The sequence below is a fragment of the Eleginops maclovinus genome, chromosome 2 (assembly GCF_036324505.1).
Source record: "Eleginops maclovinus isolate JMC-PN-2008 ecotype Puerto Natales chromosome 2, JC_Emac_rtc_rv5, whole genome shotgun sequence".
NCBI classification, from domain to species: domain Eukaryota; kingdom Metazoa; phylum Chordata; class Actinopteri; order Perciformes; family Eleginopidae; genus Eleginops; species Eleginops maclovinus.
In genome coordinates, this window is record NC_086350.1 from 12,113,653 (window position 1) to 12,140,482 (window position 26,830).

The 26,830-nt window shown below is 39.8% G+C and overlaps 1 protein-coding gene across 2 annotated transcripts in view; it reads left to right on the top strand.

Annotated features, from left to right (window-relative positions):
- tln2b (talin 2b) overlaps nucleotides 1-26,830 on the top strand; it is a 75,448-nt gene that overhangs the window by 12,521 nt on the left and 36,097 nt on the right. For both annotated transcript variants that reach the window (XR_010168376.1, XM_063912731.1), the window contains exons 2-12: nucleotides 15,091-15,264; nucleotides 15,353-15,450; nucleotides 15,638-15,767; nucleotides 16,427-16,582; nucleotides 17,027-17,169; nucleotides 22,384-22,511; nucleotides 22,819-22,882; nucleotides 23,059-23,163; nucleotides 25,188-25,343; nucleotides 25,936-26,037; nucleotides 26,129-26,205. Coding sequence is in view for 1 of the 2 variants with exons in the window: in XM_063912731.1 (XP_063768801.1) it covers nucleotides 15,129-15,264; nucleotides 15,353-15,450; nucleotides 15,638-15,767; nucleotides 16,427-16,582; nucleotides 17,027-17,169; nucleotides 22,384-22,511; nucleotides 22,819-22,882; nucleotides 23,059-23,163; nucleotides 25,188-25,343; nucleotides 25,936-26,037; nucleotides 26,129-26,205 (1,295 nt within the window). In the remaining variant the exon portion in view is untranslated. The remainder of the gene's footprint in view (nucleotides 1-15,090; nucleotides 15,265-15,352; nucleotides 15,451-15,637; nucleotides 15,768-16,426; nucleotides 16,583-17,026; nucleotides 17,170-22,383; nucleotides 22,512-22,818; nucleotides 22,883-23,058; nucleotides 23,164-25,187; nucleotides 25,344-25,935; nucleotides 26,038-26,128; nucleotides 26,206-26,830) is intronic.

Genomic DNA, 26,830 nt, shown 5'->3' on the forward strand with positions numbered 1-26,830 from the left:
AAATTGTTAACTTCATTGTTGCCCAAGGAATTAAAAAGTAAATACTTGAAAAGATAGTTTGTTGATGCCCAGATGTTCTTCCGAATAGATCAAAAGACAACTCTTTGTTGGGCTTTGTAATGAGGGGATTAACTGATATTATTTATAGGAGAACCTGATATTCAACTCAGGTTTATAATCACCTCTTTGTTGTGCGGGGTATTTAGAGGTTGTTTTCTTTCTTTCTTATATTGCATTTGATGTCCTGATACTTTTTTTTTTTACCAAGTCTTAACTGGAAATCCAAATCCCCACACTCTCTGTGACAGATGTTTGCCATATGCTGATCTGTGCTATCACTATACTAATCAATTAACGATAAATGGCCAAAAGCTATATTTATTCTAATTTAATAAGCTGTTGGTTCAGGTGTTGTGTTTATTGTAGATGATGAAATGTTATTATTGAGACTCAAAAAGCAGAAATAATAAGTATTCAAGCTATGGGCTGGCTGAGTGCCCCCACTTAACTAATTACAAGTCTGTGTCAGCATTAATGAGTTCGTGCTATGGCGGCGGAATTCATTTAGGCAATTAGTTAGTCCCAGAAAGCACGACACTCCACGGCAAATTGCTGAGCTACAGAGTAGTTGGGTCACTCATCACTGACAGCAATCAGCAATACGCTGCCCCCAGGAAGACCTCTGGTGAGCAGACTGTGACAGTCAGCCGCATGACGATGTTAAATTTACCATTACGCTGAGGCACCGTGTTGTCATGCTGTATACAATGATATCATGCAGTGTGAAGTGTTGCTGCGTGTGTTGTGAGAAAATCTGTTCAGCTGAGTGCGCAATTAACTTGCCATAACTAGAAATCAGAAGCAGATGATGAGAATATTCTATGAAAGAGACTTTTCAACATCAAACACACTTTGGTTATCTGAAGTATTTGAAGCTTTAAACAAGCTGTTCAAAACACAAAGTTGAATATGTGAGATGCTTTTCTTGACAAGTTATATCTGTTTTGATATTGCTTCAGTTAATTTAAAGCTGCATTGCCCAAAATATGTTACTACAGCCCTGCTCTTGACTCTTTAAGACTTTAGGCACACGGGAGCTTTGAGCTTATTTGTCTTATTGTCAACATGTTAACCATGTTCACATGCTGATGTTTAGCAGTTATAATGTTGTTTTGATAACTGTCTTAGTTTAGCTTGTTAAGCCTGCTAACATTTGCTAATCAGCACCAAACGCCGGATTACATCTAAGACTGAAGGGAATGCTTTTAGTTGTGCAGTTGTTGGACAAACTCAAATGTGGACCCTATGACAATCCTAGATAAAAAGTCAGGGGATAACCAAAGATATTAGAATTCATCAACTGGGGACCATACACGTCCCTAAAAGTTTTATCATGCTTCTAATAACTGTAAAGATATACCAAAATGATGGAACGCCAGACCTACGGTACCACCCGTCCCCAAGGACTATATATTCTGTCACTGTACAGCCTTTGCATTGTGTTTTATAACAAAGTCATTTTTCTCCCAATACTACATTGTCTCATAATACAGAGCCTGGGAGACAAATTAGGTTGGTTTTCAGACAGAAGTTATTAGATGGGTCTTCAACATTTCTTTTCCAGAGAAAGCTGACGGACAAAAAATAAATAAAAATAAGGCTTAAAGTAATTTTGCAAAGCTGCAGTGTTTTATAAATGAGTTCTCCAGTGGATACACATAAAGGAAGCTGAGATAAGCATGCCAGTGTGGCAGCTAGATGTTTTGTTTGGGGCTTTTAAAGTAAGACATGTCTCTAACAGAGAGGAAAATAACTAAATAAATACTGTTCTTTGAATTGTATTTATTATACATGCATGTATGATATTTAAGGAAACATTTATATTGACTGCAAATAGACCAGTACTTATTCTTATTTCTTGCTGTGGTCGAAATGTCAGTCAGTGTTATTTTTTTGCAAACATCTCTTCTTTAGGAGTCTGCACCGTGCACCGGGCACCTTTTCATTCCCTCAGGTTAAGTTTCCTTTACCAATCACCGAGTGGACTTCAGGTAAACCTTCATAGAGAAAATATGCTTGAGTTTCGCTAACCTCCAGATGCAATGCCAAAATGTCTCAGGGCTCAATTTTGTGTTACAGTTTAAAAATCAGACACACCAACACACAAACTCTAATGAAAAGTGTGTTTGTGCCACTTTGGAAAATCCTGTTTTCCTTTTAGAGGATGATGGAAAATGAACCTGCAGAGCTGTGAGATACTGAGTGGAGTGATTCAAGCGACACAGCAGACCCAGACACTGATGAGTGATTTGTAGATTTTTTTTTTCCCAAATAGAAGTCAGTGAGTAACAAATGATCTTTTTACTTGTTAGCATCAATCAAACCTCATCTTTATCCACTTCAGGAAGTACTGTGTGTCACTACTGTAGTCCACACCTAGACTGTCAGAATTCTTGCAGGAACATTTATTTTTTGTCAGCACTGGACAGGGTTCTTTTCACAGTTTCTGTCCATTTATAATACTGTTAAATTTACACTATCCTTCAAGTGCCCTGTCTGTGACAGCCAGGGTAACAGACTTAATTACACTGTGATTGCAGGAAGGAAAATAACTGCTCTTGTAAATTTTATTTTGCTCACAAACACCACAATGCCTTGCCAAGGTTCCCAGAGGTTTGTTGATGCTGTTTATTAGCCTAGTTAATTTTGTAAACAATTTGGGTCAATGGGTTGTTTCTAGGGTTACTTAATACTTATTGTGATAAATATCAGCACCATGGGAGTAAGAATATTAGGAAAGTTAAGTATGAATACAGTGCTTGTAAATGACCTACAGGCTGTTTAATGAACTCTTGCTTGGTTGTTAAATAGATATGCACAGTAACTCTGAAAAAATGAATAGTAGTGCCTTAAACTTGTCTTTGCCCTTTAGCATGTCCTTCGTTTTTTGCTGAGCATTTCAATAATATATGAACACTTAATTCAGTTTTCAAGATATGACTGCATGATAATTAAATTGGCTACATTAATTATACAAATGCATCTTTATATTCAATATTATCCTGTAAGAATTTAGCTCTTTAGTCCACCAGATAAGATGTATAACTTCTAGTCTTTTTTCCTAGTACATCCAAACTTACTTTGCTAAATTTGAGTTTTATTTCCCTGTTCCTTCCATCCTTTTGTGTGCGAATGGATAACCTGGTTATCATGGCGTTAGGTGAGCCTGCAACAAGAGAGAATCTCAACTTTGTATTTGTACACTGGTGTTTAGTCCACAAGTGATTACACTATGATGAGTCTATTAATCATAATTTGGAGCAGCACCTGGCAGTAAGAGGCACATTATAAAACAACAACCTGTGTGTTGGCAGAGCTAATCCTCCTGTTACTCCAGCAAACATGCATCTATTTAATCATCTTGAACCAGCCACATATGCAGAGCCTGGCAGAATGTCGATGGATGTTTTGGAAATGTATCAAACCTCTGTGTCCCCATGTCTGCCACTTAACAGAAATATTATAAAGTCAGTCATTTTCTAGGTATCTGAAGAACTTTCCTCAGAGATGTTCTGCTTCACCTTTTGACCAAATTGCAATTTCCTGTTCTCATCCATTACCCAATTTCTTAAATGAGCTTCTAGCTTTGAGTCAGTTGATGTGCTTTGCTTTCAGCTTCCAGTGCGAGTGCAGCGCGTGAGTGAGTGCTGTGTGTTTGTCTGCATCCACATTATATGTTGTGCATCCAGTAGTCTCTAAGCTCATTACAGTAATCAGGTTAAAGAGAGGGGAACTGGGGAGCGCTTGGCCTGCTGCATGTTTCCTCTGGACTTCCCCAGTGAGACCGAAAAGCTTTCACACAGGCTCCGGCAGAGCTACTGGGACCCGGCCTATAGACGCCTGCTCCTAATGATCGGCTCCTGCTGCTCCTGTTTGTATGAAACCCACACTGGGGTAGTCAACTGCACCCATGCTGTCATGACCAGCTTGTAATTGTAAAGCCCTCCTGATATACAGACATTCTTTTCTAAGTTCCTGATCCATTTGTCATGGTTCAAACCAAAACACTGAGTAAATATCAAATCCTGCCATGTGCAAATTACTGTGACTTTGGGAGAGGTCTTTTTTCGCTTATGTTGCTTTGAGTTTTGTAGCTTTCTTTTCTTTTCTTGCTGAGTCACAAAGTTGTGATTCAGCAGTAATAACAGCTTTAGCATCCTGACCTTCCTGTTTGTGCTTTTGTCTGTGTTTATTTAGCATTTTCAATGATAGGATTTCCACTTAAATTACGGAGTGAGTTCAGCAAAAGGGATCCAGTCATATGATCTGCAGTAGTGAGTGTGTATATCCATTGAAGAAACCTCAGTGACCATCCTTAGAACCACTAATGAGTCGGAGCCTTTTATCATTCATTGGTTTCTGTTGCAAACTGCACTGAGTCGAAAAGTCCCCATTTTCTCTTTCCCGAGCTGACAGAAGCCACCCGACATGGGAATTGCCCAAAACCGAGGTTGCTATGGTAACCAGCAGATGTGGAGCATGAAATAGTGAGCCTGTGAGTCCTTAACTAATCGTGGCAGCATCCCTTACATGCTGCACTCAGTATCGTGTGGCTCCTTTAGCTCAGTGTGGGTCCAGCTGCAAGATGTGTCCAGAGGTTCAGCGCTGTGTTTCCCCGGCGTCCCCTCCACTCAGAGCTGGAAGCAAGCGCAGGAAGAATTTGAAGTAGTCAGTGTTTTTCTCTTTAGTTCACCCTGTTGCACAATAGGGACATCCATGCTGAGTGTGGGTGTGTGGGTGGGTTAGTTGACCAGATGTTTATGATGCAGATTCAAGCCAGAGATGTTTGTTTCTAGTAATGAAGAACACTTGGGTGTAGTTTAGGGGTGGAAAAGGGGGAGGGTTTTGTGTCCCTGTTTAAACAATATTTATCTCTCTTGGTGCTGTATTATATATTTCACTTCCCAGATCCCAGGGTTCGGAAGTAGCTGATTACAAGAGCCTTTTTCTTGCTTTCTTAAAACGATATTTTTGTGATTGCAAAAAATAATATCTTGTGCATTTTTCTGACCATACTATGATATCAGTAATACAAATGTAGGTGTATATTCATACTATATATTTTTTCAACGTTTGGAAATGCAAGTTTGCTCCCATTTATTTATATTTCAAGCATTACATTCATGAAACCTGCTCTTTATTAAATTGATGTACCTATGATTGATAGTCGAGCACAAATGTGAAATGCATTCGATGTATATAGCACTTCTCCCCACTGGCTGATTGTTTTAGTAGAAGAGAAAAGAAAAATCTTGTTAAAAATAAGTATGTCTTTGAAACATTCTTCAGAAAAGATTTCCAATTTGTTCACCGGCCTCCTGTGCACGGCCTTCGCTTGAAGAACTTCTTGAATATTTGTCTGAGGAAAAGTTGTTGTATACACCTTCTCCAGCCAATTTAAACGTTTTACTCTCCAGTGCATTTAGACTTTGCTGAGAGAAAAACAAAGCTGCAAGGAGTCACACAATGATACTGCGCTTGGAATGTACTCCCAAGCTAACTGAGTAATGGGCTTCCTCGTTTGCTTTGGCCTCACAGTTTGCTTTCAACTTGAACAGCTTTTTCTGTAAATGTTTGGTAATCATTCTTCATAGAAAGCTGTTTTGTTAGTTATGTGAAGGAAAAAAGTTTCTTGCGTTTTCATTCTGTGTCTGCCTCTTTGTAAAAATACGTCGTCTTCATTACACAGTGGGGTTCAATGTGCTGATTGACAAAATCACAGACAGTTTTTCATTCTCCTAGCTCACCACACAAACATGTGACATTATGTTTCTTTGTAGAACCTTCACCATAGCAGTTAAACTGAAGTGACACTTTCACATAAAGATAGTTTCATTTTTCCGACACACCCTATCAAAGTGAATCAAAGTCAACTCCCTCAATCTCTTTTTCTGCTGAACATCTCCCTGTACTGTCACATAATAGCTGAAGGGGCCTTCTGTGTGATTGTAGCATTGTACAGTCATGTTCAAAGATAAAGCCGTTTTTAACATTGTCAGAGCTCTTTCTTTGACCTTGTCTGCATGACATTTAAAAACCTAAGTCCTAAAAAACAGTGCAGAGTGTACCTTACATCCAAATGACCCTGGACACAGTTGCAGCTGCAGACCTGAGGGCAAAGTGGAAGTGGCTGCTGCTGCTGCTGCTGTCCAGCCTTATATGTCCAGGAAAAGGTGGGCACAGCAGCAGCCATGGTAACTGTGGGCAGAGTTTCTGATCTGGAAACAATGGGTCAACAACACGGCCTCTCCCTGAACCTGGTCTCATGCAACACAGTGGTTTCACTCACTATCAACACAGGATTTTATTGTTAAAAAGCCCCTTTTATGTGGTTATACATTACCATGTTGGTTAGTCTTGTGCTCCACTAAGCTTACTCAGAGAAAGATGAATAACACAAGACATTGTGCAGGACAAAGTTGTGGAAATTGCACCTCTTGATTAAACTGATACGTCTTCTTGCTGCATGGTGTTCTTGGATAAATGTTTTGTTTTGTTTAAAGAGCTACGTAGAACAGTGAATCTCCATCTTTGTGTGTGAGGTTTCTTCTCACACCAGAGAATATAAAATGCTGACAGAGTCCCTCTGTGCATCACACTTTGGAGAGTAGCCAGTGTGTGTTCCCTACCGCTGCTCTTGATACTGTAATCAGCATGCAAGTGGTAGTCAGCTCCTGGAGTATGAGAGAGAGCCTCAGTGCTCGGGAAGCAGCACACCGGAGATTGGAGTCTTCTGATTTACAGGACATGACAATTCAGGCAGAATATACTGATTGTGGGAGTCAGAGGTGTGTTGTCTTATACTCACAGCGCACTGGACAATCTGTTTATGAATATCTAAATCAATAAAGTCTGTGTAGTTTGTATACATGTGTTATCCACGCAAACTCCCCTTTTTCCGTGACTCTAAACCTTTAGCTTACTCATAGAGGCTTGAAGTGAGGGCCAAGACTAAAGACCGAAACAAATATCTTACTGAAGCATCCAAAATTGGAGATAGTCTTTGTATTATCAAATGTGCCCTTATTTAATTTAAAAACTAAATCATTGACAACATGATTTGTTATACAGTTCCTATAAGATTGTGATCATCTCTCATGTTTCGTGTGAGAAAATTGAGTGTGGCAGAAAGCTCGCAGCTATGTTCCTCGTGGAGAGGCTGCATCGGTTTGATTTTGTGAAATGGCGCAGGAAGACAGATCGACGTTGAGATATTCAGAGCGAGGTTAGCATCTTAATTGTGACCTTTCGTAATTATGATGCAATGGTTTCATAAGCCTGGTCTGCCTTGTTCTTACAAATTGTATTCTGACACTAATTACTGTCACTTATTCAGAGTCTGTTCTTGATACTCCTTAATCTCCATGTGTCTGTTTGTCTACATTTGAATTTCAATTATGTCATAATGTATTGCTAGCAAATAGTCCGATCATGTTTTGTAGAGGGAGAAACAGAAGGCCTATTATAAGTCTCCCTATTGGTTTGAATGACATGGCTCAGAGAATCTAATAGATAGAAGGTGTTTGATTTGGTATGATGTACTGAAATATTTGTCTCGTTGGATTGTGTACTGTATCACCAATCCAAAATGGAAATGTGCTGTAGATCAAGGGTCCATGAGGAAGTTGTGATGCCAAATAAAAAAAATTGTTCATGATTATTCATGGAATCTTTAGAAATGTCAAGAAAGCAAACAGATGCATAATCACTTAGAAGATAGGAGGATTTAAGGATAATTCGTGAACAAAAATACAAGCCATACAAATCAAAATGTCCTTACACGCATAGTGTCATCACCTCATTAGATACAGCAGAATGTGCGGCCACCACGCTTTATCGTACGCCTCCTGTGATTGGTGTGATTCAGAGGTATAAAGGTGCTGATTACACTCTGCTGATTACAAACCATTTAACCATGACAGGCAAACAACATGCATATCTATAGGTACTAAAAAGCATCTGAGAGGAGAAAGAAAAATTCTGAATAAACCATATCCAGTGACAGGTGCCTAAACACTTCATCACTCCAGCGGTCCCTATGAAAGATGGTTTAAGTGAAGCTGTCCTTTATTTTTTACAAAGACATGGTGAAGGTCAACTCATTCTGCTTGCAGTCAATCACATGCCCATGCTGGTGATTCAGGTCCCTGCAACATCAGTTATGGTTAATCACCCCATAATGTTCAAATGCACTGCATGTAGCTAAAGCCACAGAGTTTATGCTTTGCAGTTGATGTGAAAACTGACTGTCATTTTTCTGTGGTCACCAACCCAAGAGGCAAATGGGCTGAAAAATGTGTTTTGCGGATATCAGCTGTTGTGGTTCAAGTTTATGTGACAGTGTGAACACTGATATACGTTATTTCATTTGACAAACGTGAAGATGCCTTGCACTCTAGGCTTGGTAAGTGCATACTGTGTATACAGAACTAAATATGATGTATTATAGATTATTTAACAAAAAATAGAACTCATTTTCGCTGGTAGGAAATGATGTTCTGGATGTAATTATGGGGAGTATATGACTTCTAAATTCAAAGTACTAGCGTAGTTAAGATTAAACCAGCCGTTATGATATGCAGTGAACATTGTTTAATACGCAATCCTATGGAATTTAATTGTTTAGGCAATACGCACCTATTCAATATGTTATTACCATACTGGTCTTTAATACAGCCATTACATTACATACTTCCTTCATGCATATTTGAAGAAATTCTCAAGGACTAATTAAAGAAAATGTATTTCTGTGATCCACAGTACACTTTACCTAAACTGTGAATATTTGTTTTCCATTGAAATGTTTCAAAACTGTATCATACTGTTACAATTCATTTGATTCAAAAAATGTTGTGAATTACAAAACATTCAACTATTGACTGCAACATGTTTCCTCTTCCAGAGCACTAGATCACTTTGTCTGACATAGTAATGTCAAAAAACAGATGCAGGCTAGTGGACCAGAGTCTGCATGCTGTAAATGCTCTTTAAGAGATGTATGGTTAAAATGGGGCTGATAATGATAATGAAATCATCGTGGGCTGAGTCCTTTGTTGTTTTGGGCTGATCTGCATCCATCAGTGTCTGGAGTAAAAAAAAATGTTTGGGTAACATCTGTCGGAGCCCCCAGTAACCACTCCCACTAAGGGACTGATGGGTGGAGCCTTCCTCCTCCAGTAGCTGTTTCTGTCTCCATCTGTTAGCCAGCTCATTCTTCACATCTCTAAATGAGGGATGAGTGATATTGGATAACTCTGTGTGTTGCGCATTCGATACCATCTCTTATAATTTCTCAATGTACTGAAGGATATGTTATCTAATCTTCAAGACTTACAATTCAATCATTTATAGAGTTTCGTTTTTATTTGCTGCCATGTATTCTAAGTTTAGGTATTAGTGAATGCTACTGTCCTGAACGATTAAGAAAAAACTGTAACATGTTTTGCAGTGCTTCTGCTCTGGATCCGTTTGACACAGTGCTGCTGGAGGACGCTCTGCTTCACAGGATATTTTTAGTGTAACAGGAGCTGCTCTCTCCCTCCCCGCGAAAAGGGCAAGATTCATAATTTCTGTCAGCATCCATACCCTCAAATTGCATTACTGCAGAGTATGTCGCCCAGGAGCGGAGCTTTGCACTCCAGAGGGCGGGTCATAGCGACAAGGTTCAATTTCAAATGGAATTGAAGAATACAAGTCAGTGTAATTGTGAGTGGCTCTAAAATTAGAGTTTGGGTTTGATGCCTTTTTTTTATCTGGATCGACAACCACTGCCTCAGTAATGCTATAGATATTAAAATAATACCAAACACGCCACTAATAATCTGACAGTTTGTTCATAATAATCCTGGTGAACTTTAAATAGCTAGGGTCAGTTCTGCTTCATAATTTTGTCCAGTGATTGCTGTGTTATGCTCAAGCAATGATTAATTCATTTATGAGACGTATGGAGGAAGTGATAAGGATGGAGGTGAAAGCCTTTGACTTATTAATTATTTGAATTGCAGTCAGGTAGGCTCCAGTTTCAATGGCTGTTCCTTGCAAGGAAATGAACACAAGGACATCTTGATAAAGAAAAGGATATATTGTCTCGGCAGGGCATAAGAAAGTAGACATTTGCAAATATAACACAGGGTTAGGATTCCACGACATGAGGGAAATGTGTGATAAATGGCAGTGGCTGTTGAATATTGTGATAACTATACTTTAAATACTATTCTTTCTGCTTTCAGTATACTGCAAAAGCAGCAGAAATGTTTTCTTGTTTAAATAAAACACTACAAGCTTATGTTGGGTAATCAATATAAGTATATTGTAAAGAGCATTAGGTAGCAATATATTTTGTAATCATACAGTTTTTGCATCTGCTATCTGAAGAAAATGATAGACCTGCTCCTTTCTTTCGGCAGTAAACAAATATTTGACTTTTCAGTATACCATAATCAAATTCTTCTTATGTTATTAATGTGGTGAAGGTGAGCGATGTCTCTGTGGCCCCAGGTTTCTATTCAGATTGCAGCCCTGGGTTTTTAAATACATGTATAATCATTTGTTGAGTCAACTACTTTTTTCACAGTTACAATAAAGGTGTATAAATGCTGATTGATTAATGCATGCCTCTTGTGCATTGCTAGGGCTCTAATCCACCAAAGAAAATCAGTAGGAAACGTTTAAAAAGCTGCAGTCAATTCATTTAAAAACAGTTTTAATATCCTGTGGAAATAACACGCCTGACCTTCCCACGTGTCTTCATGGTGGAGCTGGCCAGGAATATTGGATTTGAATACACAGAGGCTCAAAACAACAACCGTTGTTTGCTGTTGCCCCCCCCCTCCGCCTTTGTTCCAGTAAAACGTAAAAGTCTCAAGAGACATACTATGATCTTTCAGGAAACTGACCTTGCTTTCAATCCGACAGGGATAAAAGGCTGATGTTGTGCTCAGAGTGTCGAGAGGAGAGGGAAAAGGTGTGGAGCAGTTTAGCCATTTTGCATTTTATCAAAGCACACATGCTCTAATCCCGCTGTTCTCGACAGTCCTGAGAACTGCTGAGGTCAGAATTACTCTCAGCCCTCCATTGAAGCCATTGACATACTACATACTTAATTAAAACAATAATAAACAGTCCACAGGGATGGAGATATGGTGTAGTAAATGCCAATTCAGTGTATTTGTGAGGGAAGTGAACAAAGCAGCCACACTTTTTTCCTGCCTCTTTCTTTTTTCCGGGGCCATTCCTTTTTTATTTAAGCTTTGGGATTACTTTTAACTGCATCCCAGTTTGTTAAAATCTAATTGGCATCCTTCACAATAACTGTGCTTGCTTTAGTCAACATACAAATCTATGATTTTTTTTGTTGTAATTAAGACAGAATACATTTTCATCTGCATCTCTATTTCTTTTTCCTCTCACAAATGGTGCTGGAGCAGAAATACTTTGCATGGCCTTGTTTACCAGAAAATCATTACTGTTCCTCATCTGATCTCAGTTTCAATGGCTGACCTTGAAAGTCCTGTAGTAATGTGGGGGGATGGTTTAGTTTTGGTGCTTTAAGAATGCACAATTATGTGCTTTATGAATGTGTTATTTTCAATTGTAATTTAAAGGGGGCAAATTATGAAAATCTCACTTTTCTCAGTGCTAGGCCACATACAGTACATATAGTTATCTGGAGTGCCTACCAACCCTCAAACTATGATTTAAGACCACATGAGATTTTGGTGGGCTGCCTGATTAAAACAATTTTGGATTCAACAAGCCATGCAGAGGTGGTCCCCTACCTTTGTCGCATGGAGGATCATAAGTGTAGACCACCCCCCCATCTGAGTATCGAACAACAACTTTACCTGCACCATATTTTTCTTGCAAGCCAATTAGAGCAGACTGTGCCTTTTTTGTGACAAGGGCTTTTAAGGGACAGGCGCTTAAACAGAGCGTTTTAGAGAGAGAGTGAATACAGGTTAAAAATAAATGTTTTATGAACCATAAAGCATGTAAACATGGTGTAACTAAAAACGCAAAAATACAACAATGAATTGGAAAATTAGCCTTTAACTCAAGTTGCGTTCTGTGTTTTTTCTCAATATTTTACAGGTAATTCCTGCATTAATGAATAAGAAATAACTTAGAGCACAATGTCAAGTAGTTAGACTGATACTTCATGGATCACAATCTTGCATTTCACAAAATATAAAGCATGAACTGGTTTGGACCGCCCGTTCTCTATTGTAAATTGCAGTGGACAATGTTTTGCAGCAACGTGTTCAAACCATCTGTAAACATCTTGTAGGCTTCCCTGTTTGAAGTCATCTCCAAGAAGCCCAGGCAAAACTCTTTCAGAAGAACAATTGATGTTGTCTTTTGTTGAACTCAGCATGTCCTACATTACAGAATGAGATACACACATGAATTTCCCTAAAAATCAGAACACTGATGCACCCCTGCACTGTTTGTATGGTTGGTGTCCTTGGAGGAATGTTATTCATTCTCATGCACACCCTGGTATGTTCTCATGGGTCATTCTGCTTCAAATGTGTTGTTGTAGTGTAAGTATTTTGAAGCTGGTCCAAACAAACAGCTCAGTCCTGGACCGGCACTGTTTAAGTAACCTCCTAGGTTGTTGTGTTGTGTTGTGTTAGGTGCAGGGATCGGGCTCTGTGCCACTGCTGGTAATACATTCAATCATTAGAGCTGTATCCTCTCCAGATGGCTCCTGCGCTCACTGCTCTCTATTGAATTGTCCATGCATTTTGATGTCTTAATATTTAGAGTATTGGCATATAATTCAAAGCAGGACTATTTTCTGATGGACTAGTGATTGTCAAAGTGAGATTACCTAGAAAACGTGATTACATCGATAACACTCAACAAATATTCGCATTAGTGAGTTGTGGCTCTCTGCTCCTCTCTCAGACGTGGATCCAGCCATGCTTAAAATCCAAGCTAATGAGGAGCTGGCTGCTTCGGAGTGTTTGCTCAAAAATCGTAGTGAAAAATGTGCTCTCACACTACTGTAAGCTCAGGGATTATCATTATCCTCATGGGTTTCATCATGTGGTTTCTGCAGTGCTTACTCTCTGAAGTGACTGATGCTACTCACAACAGATACTGAAGTGACTGTTGCTTCAGCATTAGACCGACAGTAATCATCAGCAAATACCCGTCGTCAGAGGCAACGTTGGCTTTTTGAGGTTATGGACCTACAAAAAGAATCTGTCAAAACGTCACAACATTTAGAAAATAATCTATTTGCACCATCTATATTTTCGGTGTGTGGGTGTTGTTATGTGTGAGTCTACATTTTGAGCGCTCATGTGTCCATGTTGCCTGTCATGTTGTCAGTCTGGGTTCTGAAGCTTCCTGTCTAGAAGAAAGTATTTATGGAAAAGCCTGATGACAAAAACTTGGTGGGACTTCTCTGCCAGCCTGTAAAGAGGAGAGCTCATGTGGCGCCATTACCCTTTCATCCTTGTGTTGTCTTTCCTACTTTGTATGAAGAAAATCTCTGGGAGGGAGAGGGGCTATTGGAGAGGAACCCATGGCCACGATAGAACCAGGTGGGCTCTTTCACAACTCCATCATTATAGAAAGTTTACTTTGAAGACGTTCTCTGCTTTGGCTCTAGAGAGGCCTGTGGACGCCTGAGAACCAAAACTGTTTCAGCTGAGGTCTGAATCGTGTCATTCTGAAGATTTTACAATTTTCAAAAAGAGAAAATTCTCCTGGTGTCCAAGTATAATTGGGAATACAGTTAAGCTAAAATAATTAAGTAAATAAGTAGTTAGAAAAATTATCTGCAATTATGTTGATAAATGATTAATTTAAAGTATATTTTTATAAGTATAAAATAAATCATTTCAGGGATAACTGTTTAGTTATACCATGTTGTGATGTCTTGTTTAAACAGTTAATATAACATGTATATTTGTATTATTATTATTATTGTTTTTTTATTATTTTACCTTGTGTGAATCTGTACTGTCCTAATATTCACGTTAACTCTATTGATTATCTTGTAATTCTCCCATGGGCATAAATAAAGCTCCATCTTATCTTATTTAAATAGACCAACTTGATTTTTGTCATTTTGGGCATTTTTTTTCACCAAATTCTGATGTTATATGGACCAAACAATTGATCAATTAATGGACACACAGCGAACAGATTTATTGATAAAGAAAATATTATTTGTTTCTAGCCTGAGAATATTGTACATTTGTTGTAGCTACATGTATGCTGATATACTTCTCCAGAGGAAATAGGCCTGCATATTTTTGTTCACCAAAATGTAATAACTAGATGTTTCTATGTGATTAAGAATGAGGCAGAGAGCCTTTCAAGTATAGATGGCCTTATTTATTATTTCCATCCCTCCCCATACTAAGGTCAAGGAAGAGGACGAACACTCTGCAGTATCGGTCTATTTCCTTTTTTGCGCTTATGAGTCTCAGAATAACTGAATTGACTCATCCTAATTGCAGTATGTGACAACCCACTGATTTGTCACACAGTAAATCTGCTTCTGGGAAAAAGTGCGAGCCAGGAGCAGAGCGAATAATGATGTAGGGTGGAATGACATTTTTTGTGTTTTGACTCGGCTCCTGTTATTGCTGACGATTAGAGAGATTTGCACTCATTTCCTTTTTTCTGCTGAAAGGTTATGTCGCTTGCCTTGGTTCAGATAATTCTACACACACAGCAATCATGCAGAAGCTCTGGATGCACTTAACCGTTTACTATCAGCAGCATGATGGGGAAGAATGAGGAGCTGCTGAGGCAGGTGTACAGCATATCACACTTTTAATTCAACAGCTAAAAATGTCTCAGAGGAGATAATTGTGATGGTTTGTTTTGTTCTTTCTGGTGTTGCATTTGCCATCTGAGACTTTGTCTTCACAGTCTTCTGCAGGATTATCTTCTAGAACATTTTAATTGTGGTGTGTTAAATACACATGCCATCTATTTTGGATTTGAACCAGCACTATGACTTTACACACTCCACCTTTACTTAATGTCTACTTCTGTTTTTTCCAGGTGTGTAGGTCGGTGAGGCCATTATACTACCTTCCAAGATGGTGGCTTTGTCACTAAAGATCTGTGTGCGCCAGTGCAATGTGGTGAAGACGATGCAGTTTGAGCCGTCCACGCCTGTGTATGACGCCTGCAGGATCATCAGAGAGAGAGTCCCAGAGGCACAGACAGGCCAAGGTTGGTGGATGACTGAGGAAATGTAATTTACATAAACTAAATCTATAGGCATTTACATTTTCATGCTGTGTTTCACTTTGTGTTTCAGCGTCAGATTATGGCCTTTTCTTGTCTGACGATGATCCCAGGAAAGGAATCTGGCTCGAGTCTGGAAGAACCCTGGATTACTACATGCTGCGAAACGGAGTAAGATTAAGTCATATAGTTTGGGGTGGAGAACCATCAGTTTCACTTATCATCTCTTCATGTGATTTACCGTTTCTGGACCTTAGATATTCATACTTCCCTGCTGTCTGGGAGCGACTGGTGTTTACTGCCGAGCATGATCAGAGGGGCTGTCGATGTCATTTTTCTTCCTCTCCTATTTTCTCAGGATGTTTTGGAGTATAAGAAGAAACAAAGGCCGCAAAAGATCAAAATGCTTGACGGCGCAGTTAAAACCATCATGGTGGACGACTCAAAAACAGTGGGGGAGCTGCTTGTCACCATATGCAGCAGGATAGGTAAGTGTCTCCAAGTACTGCTAATAAGAATCTTGTCCAGCCATCGTCCAAGGCTTGAATTATTCATCCTCAATTTTATTTTTAGTCCAAGTCATGCCACTTGACTTCATACTGTCTTATTAGATACCATTGAATTCATATTTAAGCAGCAGCATTTGTTCAGTACTTTGAAGCATTCATGTATGCTTGATAAATTCCTAATCACATTTTGTTCAGAGCACAATGGGCATGATGCATCACGCTTAAAAAAACATGTTTCTATTAAATGCTGTATTGTTCTTCCTAAGGCAAAGGACCGTGGCATACTTGCCTGTCACAGAGGTGTTCCCTAAGCTGTATATTTCAATTATAATGGCCTGCCATCAAGCTCAATTGGGTGAGGAGGAGAGGGATGTGTGCCTGGCAGATAGCTTTATTGGAAAATGTTTGTTTAGAGCAGGTCTTTCTGCTTGGCTTATTCTCCTCCCCGGCTTCCATTTTAGTTTGCTGGATCAGTACCAGCTTCCCTTCACTTCTGTTTCAAAGCAGAGAGAAATAGATACAAAAAAAGAGTGCAAGAGAATTGCAGAGGCGCGTTCTCTATCACAGCACTGCTTATCATGCCGGTTCAAGGCATCTCCTCCTCTGAGAATCCCTTGGCTAACTTTCACTCTTTTCAGGAATCACGAACTATGAGGAGTACTCCCTCATTCAAGAGTTGACAGAGGACAAGAAGGAGGATGGAATGGGGACACTGAAGAAAGACCGAACACTGCTGCTACGAGATGAGAGGAAGATGGAAAAGCTCAAAGCCAAACTTCACACGGATGATGACTGTGAGTGTGAACTCGGGGAAAAAAGCCTCCGGAAGTATCGCTGGTATCATGAAGACATTTACACCAGTTACTTATTTTCACATTCATAAATCTGACTCCATCCTCAGGACAAGTGCTTTGTTACTCAAGTTTAATTTATTGTGTGGACAAATTTCATTTAATTACAACTGTTATCTCTTGCCAAGAGGACGTTATAGCCTGAAACATACGACTATATAAATCACATTTAATTTTGGCTTAAAACTAGCATTTCCCTGAAAAAAAAAGGATGCTGGCCAATATGTGATTCATTTGTTTAATTCTCTGTCCAAGCTGATCAGTCATATATTTGAGAACTGCCTGATTAATTTCCCCATCAGTATCTTCTTCTAGAAACATATTTATAAGTGAATGTCTGTTTATTTCAGCGCCTGTGTTAACAGAGTGTGTGTATTGATTGGGCAGTGAACTGGCTGGACCACAGCAGGACGTTCAGAGAGCAGGGGGTGGAGGAGAGTGAGACTCTGCTGCTCAGGCGTAAGTTCTTCTATTCAGACCAGAATGTGGACTCCAGGGACCCTGTGCAGCTGAACCTGCTCTATGTTCAGGTAAACAACCTACCTTTTATGCTGGTGAAGCAAGAAAACAGACGTTTCAGAGGATGACCTACTGCACACCCATATTTTTGCTGTTGCGGTAGTTTTTTTACAACATCTTTCAGAAGTCACTGCACAGTGTAATTAGGCTCAATAGCTATGTTGTAGGAACAATCTGTGGATTTGCCACACAAGCGACCCTTTTCACTTTACTGATGCTCGATTGATCCATTTAATATTACAGTTTTACTCTAGCCTCTCTCTCCTCCATGCGTACATGTAGTTTTCAGCGCCACTGCTGTTTGTATTGCTTGTTATTGGGCTGAAACCTCAGGAAGGCCAGATGTTTAATTGTTGCTGGAATATATTTGCAACAACATTTTATTGTTCTTTGTGTTTTGGTAAGATTAACTCTCTTCATACATGAATGAGTGCACTAGTTAATGGGTTGGCTTCGGTTTTTGCTTCTTATTTTCAACTTTCAAAAATATGGCTCCAGTTTTGGAAAGTAACTACTAAACTGTCCATTTTCTTAAAATCCATGATCCTCACTGTAACTTCAAAGGCTCTCTGGGTTTAAACAATGAGTTTGCAAGTCTGTACTGGCTGACAAAACAGTGATTCAGTGGATTGAAGAGGTTATATCTATAATAGTATAATAGATGTTCCTGAGGTTCAGTAGATTCAGAGGCAATGAGTCACATACTGTTGTTTACAGCATATATCTGGTCGCAGAGATATGGTTTGGCTTTTTGGAGTGAAATCTAGCTGTGGCGGTGTGTTTTTCTTGAAATAATGTATTCCTCTATCTGTGAGTGTGTGTGTTGGTTCTACAACTTTTTAAACCGAGGGAGCCCTGCTGGCACCGGGGGGTTCCCTGAGGGGTTTAGCTGAGTTCGTACCGCACAAGTCAGGTTTGTCTCACTGCGCACATCATTACATGCACATTAACCCCTCCTGGAAACAGCATGATGTGGAGAACCCAAAAACACACACATGCAGATATTGGATGAAGGGAGAGTATGGGAGGGATACTCACAGAAATGGATGCAACGTATGAGTTTAAATAAATACCTCAAATAAGATGCTACCCCTCACACACAAAATCTCTCCAGAAACAGCACTCACTATCTATAGTATACATTAAGCATGTCAGGAAATGTGTCGTTCAAATTGCGCTTTCTTCATCCCTTAAATCCCTGCTGTGATTCTGAATATGTTCATAAAAGGCATCCAACCCTCCCTGCCTGCTCCTGCTGCTCTTCTCCATTCAATCTGTCTGTTCCTGTTGTTGCCTCTATTTTTTTTACCATCCGTTTCCTTCCCTTAAGGTTTTGCCTGTCTCCACTCCCTTTCCATCTCCTACACATTCTGACATAATCGCACACATCCCCACCCTGTTACCCTGGCACACATTACAGCTTAGTGCATATCATGCTCTCCTCTCAATAATTTCCTTTCACAATAACAACCCCGCCCCTTTCCACCGCCTCCTCATTGCCTCTCTTTTGCATTCACCCATCTATCTTTCCCTCGTTCTCTCTCTATGACACACACTCAGATTTGTACACAGGCAGATCACTGAGACTCTTCACATGGCAGTGGCTCTAATTTGTCACTGTGTTAAAAAGGGCCAAACAGAGCCAGAAGAGGGATCTTTAGCAGAGTGGAACATACCCAGGCTTCTCTTCCACTGTTGTGTTTTTAGACAGCTTTTTACCCCCTCAATTTTCCTCTTTGGCACCCTTAATCATTCATAATTCCTGTAATTCTCAGAAACTCAGCCGGACTGAGTAATTGAATTCAGATGGTGCAGATGATGACATTATTGCTGGCATTTCTTTAACAGAGCATCCCTGTAAATCAGTGATGTCAAATGTTTATTAATGATTTGAGGCTTTCATGATTTCAAACCCTCCCACCCACACACCCCCCCCCCCCCACACACACACACACACACACACACACACACACACACACACACACACACACACACACACACACACACACACACACACACACATATACATATGCATAATGGAAGCTCTGCCAGTAACAGACTAATCTCCTTTACTACTCGGCCACTCCCTTTCTGTCATTTTTTTTGTGCTAAGACTGGGATAAACCTCTAGCAATAGCATCACCATGTGTGTCCTGCTCTTTTGCTTTAACTTTTGCTTGTTTTAGTTGATTCTGAAAGCATACAACTGTACTATGAGACAGCATAGTCCAGAGCTGGGTCAGAGGTAGAATCTTTTGTAAAAATTATAAATGTAGCTGCTTCCAAGCATTTCATCAGGTTTGTTTTCCATCAACAGTTCTGTTGTGATAAAATGTTAAGCACCAACCATTTTTAACCTTTATTGGAAAAGAAGGAAATATAGAAGTTAAAAAAGCATCAAAGGTTGGATTTGAACCAAGACTAGTTCAGGTACAGTGCTGCAGCTTAGTGAGCCATCCGCACCAAAATCATCTTATGACTCAGTATTAGTCTCCGACTAAATCTGTGTTGTCTATGTCATGGAGCTGTTCAATATTCCTCCACTCACTGATTTATTGGCAACCGCCCTGATCGAACGCTGTGTGCATTTACTCGCTGCAGTGTATCCCTATGTCAGCATTTATATTAAAGGCTGCATTATACTGTGCGCTCTGCTGGTCTGTGGACTGGTTGACCTCAGTGTTGCAGCTTCAGGCTATATGTGTCACAGCATCTGATGTCTTGTGCTTCACTTCCACTCAGGCAGCTCTATTAAAATGTCCTAGAACCAGTGCTTGTATCACCAGTGCTTGTATCACTGGAAATTGCAGATCTATCCTCACTCTCTTGTCTGTTAACAACCATAGAATAATATTCTGATCAAGTGTGTGTAAGTGTTCCTAATTAATGTGAAAAAGTGAGGTCAGCGGCCAGCTATTTCTTCAATTAGTAAGTCAATATTTCCAAATGAGTCAATCCCACACTGAACTCAAGCTGAGAGCATAAAAAACACTCTGTTTTGAACCCTGAAGAACACAAACCGAAAAGAAAACGCGTAGTATAGGCCAATTAACACCATTACTCTGCTGACACATACCAACACCATCCCCTCCCAACATTACAGCTTCCTCAAAGCACAGAGTTTTTTGCATATTAAATAATTTCCTATAAATGGTAAATTCCTTAACAAAAACAGGACATAGCATTCGTATGAAGCATTGACATTTTCGCATACTTCTTAACTCACTAGTATCGAGGTTGCTCATCATATGTTCCTCATTTCTGGAAAACCTGACAGTAATTTATGAGAAACCCACTTTGCTTCCTGGCCTGGCCACTGCTGCATTTACCACTCTGCTGGATATTGGCTTCCTCATCACATCCCCAGTAATGGAAGATGAGAGCAACAACTGATCAAATGTTTCCATGCAATACCGCCGTCAAACTTTCACTTTCATTTTAGGGCGTAGATTATTATATATATTGGTAATTTTTTATTGCAAAGTGGAACTGGATAAACCTGGATAAAGGGTTTACTGTCACGTTTGCTAGTGAGGTGGACCCACGATCAGTACAAAATAATAAATCATGTATCCTTAACAAAAAGCGAGCTTTCTTTCAAAAAGCTGATTACAAAGAAAAAACTGAGAACAACTAGACATTTCCTGACAGGGGAGCAAGTGCTAGGGTCTGGACAAGAACCGACAGGGACAAACATGGGAAGGACGACCCAAAAAGGAGCACAAGGGAAGACGAGATGAAATACACAAAAGGCTAATCACATGACAAGACACAGCTGGGGAGGGGAGGTGAAACCCAATTAGATAATCAGACACAGGAGGGAAACTAAAGACAGGAAACAAAACTAGGCAAGACACAAAGATAAAACTGAAAAATAAACAGACCGTGACATTTACATCCAACAGTATCCTAGTTCCTGTCAGTGCTCCAGCTAACACATATGAGTTTGTTGAAACCACTAATTGCATGACCTTATTTCAGAAACCATACTTACATTGCAAATGACCAGGATCATTCAATGTCTCTAAGTAAATGAGGGATATTATACTTAATGAAAACCCACACAAAGGCTCTCGAAACCCAAATTATTTTTCTAAATAATAGGGGCCATTTTCAACAATCCTCACCCATCAAGCAATACTTACCTTTAAATGAAAATGAGTCATTAAGTACACCTCATCTTTCTCAGCATCTCTCAATAATGCTGATGAGTGAATAGTTTGTAGCACAATGAATGACATGTGTGGGGGCTCATTTTAGAGTATCGTCTTCTGTTCAGTAAGAGCTCATACACTCCACTGTGAATTGCGCTGGGGAAAGGATTTGATTGTGAGCGAGGAGATTGTTGTCCTAATTACAGCAGTAAGCTGCTGCTGCTTAGTTTTTCATTGATGTAATGGGACATAAGAATAAGTCAAGTCCACGCTGTGCCCTGATATGCTAATGCTTAAAAGCACTGATGGAGCCTTGCTCACTGGCAGCGAGGCCTCTCAGCTTTTGGAGCCATTCATTTTGCAGAAGTGAACTAGAAAGAGAGAGAGAGTGAGAAAAGACAGAGTGGAAGAGAGAGAGGCAGAGCTGACTGCCCCCTGGAGAAAACCACACACACTGACAACCATTTGAAAGATGTCAACAAAGGCTTCTCCCTTTCCGTCTAGCTTATTGGTGACGATAATGTAGACAGCCTGGCTGAGAAACAATGAAACATAATTGTTGTCACAACAGCAAACAGGCACACGCTTTCTTTTCTTTGGCTCGGTGGAAAGAAAAAAAACATTCAGTCATTAGATTTCCCTACAAAATATTGAGGGCCATTCTGTAATGCAGGTGGGATATTGTGAAAGACTGATGCATTCCTATAATGTGTTTTCCTTCTTAATAACATGTAATGGGCTGCGATGACAGATTGTTGGAGCTGGTACATTTGAAAGCCAGCAGATTGGCTTGTATTGTCACAAACAAATCGTTATTTGGCTCCCCTGTGTGGATGAATCTCAGTGATGATGTCCCTGCTCTAGAAATACACTTAGTCATTCACTTAGAAGACATCCTCTCTGAAGCCACAGTGCCTTCAAAGCACACAACAAAGTGCTCATTGCCGAGCTCTGTAGAGTGAATTTTGGATAATGTTCATGCCTTTGTAGTTCTATCCTTTTCCTGGATGTGTGTGTTCTGCCTCTCACTTACTCTCCTCCCCCCTCCCGCTCTCTTCATGTCTCCTTCAGGCTAGGGATGATATATTGAATGGATCCCACCCCGTCTCCTTTGATAAAGCCTGTGAGTTCGCAGGCATCCAAGCCCAGATCCAGTTTGGACCCCACGTGGAGCACAAACACAAGCCCGGATTCCTGGAGTACGTTTTTAGTCTCGAAAATATGTCTCGACTCCAACATTCATAATAAGTCTTTACAGCGTGTTGTACTTTTACATGTTCACTTCACAGCTGTGCATACGCAGTGGTTATCTCCTGCTTCAGTACGGACTGTTGCTTCAGGGATTTCCTCTAGTGGAAAGCTCAGGGGTGATGTCAGCTGTTACAACTGTTTTCTGATATGTAGGCAGTAGGGCAAGAATGACCTCATAGTAGAGGTATGTTAACAGAAAGGAAAGGCCTGTAGCTCAAAACAGTAACCATGTAAAAATGTCATGTATCTCCGTAGCCTGAAGGAGTTCCTACCTAAAGAGTACATCAAGCAGAGAGGGTCCGAGAAGAAAATATTCCAGGTGTGTACACAACAAAAAAGAAAAGTGCTTAAAACTGTATGCCGCCCCTGGGAATTATAGTAATTTATTTTCTGTTGAGGCATAAATTGAAAAAATACAAAGTGACATAAAATACATCACATATGTAACACTCGTCAATCAACGAGGTGGAGGTGTAACTTCTGCTCTTTGTGCAGGAACATAATACCTGTGGAGAGATGACAGAGATTGAGGCAAAAGTGAAGTATGTGAAGCTCGCCAGGTCTCTGATGACATATGGAGTGTCCTTTTTCCTGGTGAAGGTAAGAACAAAAACCATTAAATGACGTACATTTACCCAAAAAAATACCATTAAAGGATGAATACAACTTGCATTATATTCTCCTATTCTCATTGCAATTGTATATGTTATGCTAATAAGTTAATTGCATGATATCTTAAAATTTAGCAACATTGCCAAAAAGAACTAAAGGGACATAATCAGTCAGATGACCCTTCAGGGTGTAAAAATCGTCAAACGTATTTGGAACAGTAAACAAACGATAATGATAAAGCAAGTAGTCCAGTTAAAAGTGAGGGATAAACTCTTGGCCTTTTTACAAGTGAAGTAATCTGGCTCACTTTGTTTCTTCCCTCTTTGTTCCAGCAATGTGCCATATTTGGATATCTCCGCATTAACTAATCGTACAATTTTTCCATAACTGATCAAAATGAAGGCCAAAGGTATGAAACTGAAACCACCTGGTAATTATTAAGCAATATCAGTTAATGATACATCAGGTTAGAGAAAACATTCACATGTTGCTTCTGTGCTAATGAGTCGCAGCTGTGATTAGAGAGCTGTTCTCGTGTACACTGTGCTCTGAAACCGTGTTTGAAGCCTGTTGAAAACACCACAATCCCCATTATCACAACACATCAGATGCTCCGTGTGGAGGCTTTAACGTGCAGCAGCACACTCAGTGCTTTAATTACTTGTGACAATAGAAATTCTGTTCTGTTCTGGTTTGGCGGAAACACAAGTGGAATTGTAGTGCAGCATGTAAATGGATGAGGTCGCACCAGTTGGTATTATAAGAGCTCTCAGACAGCAGCCTATTTGGTATAGGAACTTGCCGGAGAGCGGAAAAGAGGAGGTGTACAGTTGTCTGCTGGGGTCCTAATGGATGATAAATGGAATGTTTGGCCCTGGAGTTAAAGAAGGCTGCAGAGTTCAGAGTACCTTTGTGCGTGATTGTGTGTGTATGGAAGAGTGCGTGTGCATCAACATGTATCAGCGCTGTCTGGTAGTGTAGTGATGTAGTGATGGAGATTTCAAGACTCTGATAAATAATTCACTTCAGCTGCACTCTGCTCTCGATGCTAGCAGAAAGCACAGACCTGGCTTTGAGGAGGCACATCTGAGAGTTTATTGTAACCTTCCTTTTCTCATCAGTCAATCTTTAATCACTGCAGGTTCTAGGTTGGCAAGCCCTCTATTGCTGTACACCTCACAGACATTGAAATACTGTACATGGGAAGCAAAAAAGCCTGTCTGTATGTGTGTGTATGCTGCAGCCATGCACAATTAAAAGCTCAATCTTCTATTGTGATTTCTGTCCCGAGCTGATTTTCACCAACAATAATCAAGGTCAAAACCATTTATAATAATATAATTCCTCAGCTACCCACTTAAGATTAGAAAAAATCAAACTTCCTGCTTTTATACTGTTTTGATTGTTGTGACGCTTAAAATAAGCTAAAACAATAGGAGTTTATAATAGACCATTGTATGAAGATATCATGAACAGTGGGATAATGTAATATGTCCTTGTGTTTAAGAGCACTGAACCTGGAAGCTGATCTACTTATTGACCTTTGTGCCATTGTAAGAGCTAAAAACAAAATTACAATTGCTGGGAGAATGCATGTATTTTAAACCTCCCATCTCAACAAACCTCTAATTTCTGTGTCGTCCTCTGCACCCCTGGAGGGGAGCCAAGTGTGGGCTCTGTCTCTGAAGTGAGCTGTATTAGATTTTCAGTGGGCAGAGAGAGAAGACACAGAACTTTGCAGGCACAGAGCTGTTGGAAGAACCATGCTGGTGTACTGACAGTGACTAAATCCTGTGGAGACCCTGCTCAATAAAGCAGCAGTTAAACAAGGCCGTACTCTCCTGGGTCAGTTCACAGCTGCCTTCCTCCTCCTCTTCCATTCAGAGCCTTAAGCCACGGACGCAGCATGTGTAATACAGCAGCAACCAGCAGAACTGCTTTACGTTCGCGCCTTGAATGAATCATCTGTGTAGGTGTTGTGAATGTTGTCTGATATTTTTCCTATCTGACAGGAAAAGATGAAGGGTAAAAATAAGCTTGTCCCGCGGCTGCTGGGGATAACCAAAGAGTCAGTGATGCGAGTTGAAGAGAAGACGAAGGATGTGGTGCAGGAGTGGCCTCTGACAACAGTCAAGAGATGGGCGGCCTCCCCAAAGAGCTTCACGCTGGTACTGTGTGACTCTCTACATCTGTTCTTCAAAATTTGTCAGATTTTATACACTTCAAATATTCTGTAACATCGTTCATTTCATGGCTCTGCATCACATACACTGTTTCCCCAATTTTAATTTCCCAATACAAACAGCCTCCTCAAAATTGTTGAGGCCTCATACTCCAATATTGAAAGTTTCCAGCGTGCAGAGTTTAACAATAAAGATGCCCTGGAAAGAATGTGCGGCATCTAAATATATTTCTTATCTGGAAGCTTTTTCAATCTTCATTACCGGCTGTTGGCAACAGTACTGTCTGTTTTCCTACTATATTTGAAAGGAGTACTTCATTTAAAGATTAATAGATTATGCAAAATAAGAAAATGTACTCTGAGCCAAAATGTATTTTACCTAATAATATTCACCCTTGCATTTCAGTAGAATGCTTTGAAGTGAGCAGTCTTGGAATTCACCAAATTAAATTTTAAATTGGTTCTATAGAGAGATGAGATGTGCCCTAGAAGCTTATTAGGTATTACATTTTTTAGAAGTGCGCGATATAAGATAGAATACTGCCCTGAATCTTTGCTGTTTTCAACAAATAACATAGGATTTCGGAGAGTACCAGGAGAGTTACTACTCCGTGCAGACTACAGAGGGAGAGCAGATATCCCAACTTATTGCTGGATACATTGACATCATTCTTAAAAAGGCAAGTATCTAGAAATTTAATGTAGAAAACATACACTACATATCATTCTCTATACATGTAAAAATGATGTCTGTTAATCTGCTTTCTACAGAAACAAAGTAAGGATCGTTTTGGCCTAGAGGGAGATGAGGAAGCAACCATGCTTGAGGAATCGGTGTCTCCTAAGAAGTGAGTAGTGTTCGTGTATTATACTTTAGCAATGTATTGACCATTCAGATTCGGCAAACACATTCTTGGTATTCTTCATTAATCGAAACCTCACTGTTTAATTATGCATGTAATTACATTTCTGCCAGCCCAGCGTACGAACCCCAAGAGGGGTAATGATAGAATTAAATACAAAAACAGCACTTTGAATTAAAAAAAAACATTAACACTGTTCCGATAATCCTGAATACAATTTGCTAAATGACTTCTTCGTAGGATTTTTGTTTGTGCTAACCAAAACACAAAAACTGCCTTAGGGCAAGGACACAAAATAATCGTTTTATTACAGAAAAGAAAGCTGCATCGTTTGGATGTTAAGATGCAGTTTAAGATATCACTTCATTGGAATATTTTTTATTCAATAATTTTCATCTCCCAGTTGGGTATCGTCCCTCCTGATTTCTCCCATGAAACTTAGTAACTGATGAAGATCAAGGTGATGCTGAGGGACCAGGGCTCTATCACACAGAGCTTGGAAATGTGTTGTTGCAGAAAATCCACACAGCTCTTAGTGAAACCGCTATCTGGCAGAATGGGGCATCATTTTCCTGCTGCTTATGGGCCAATTGACTCATCTTGTGGTTCT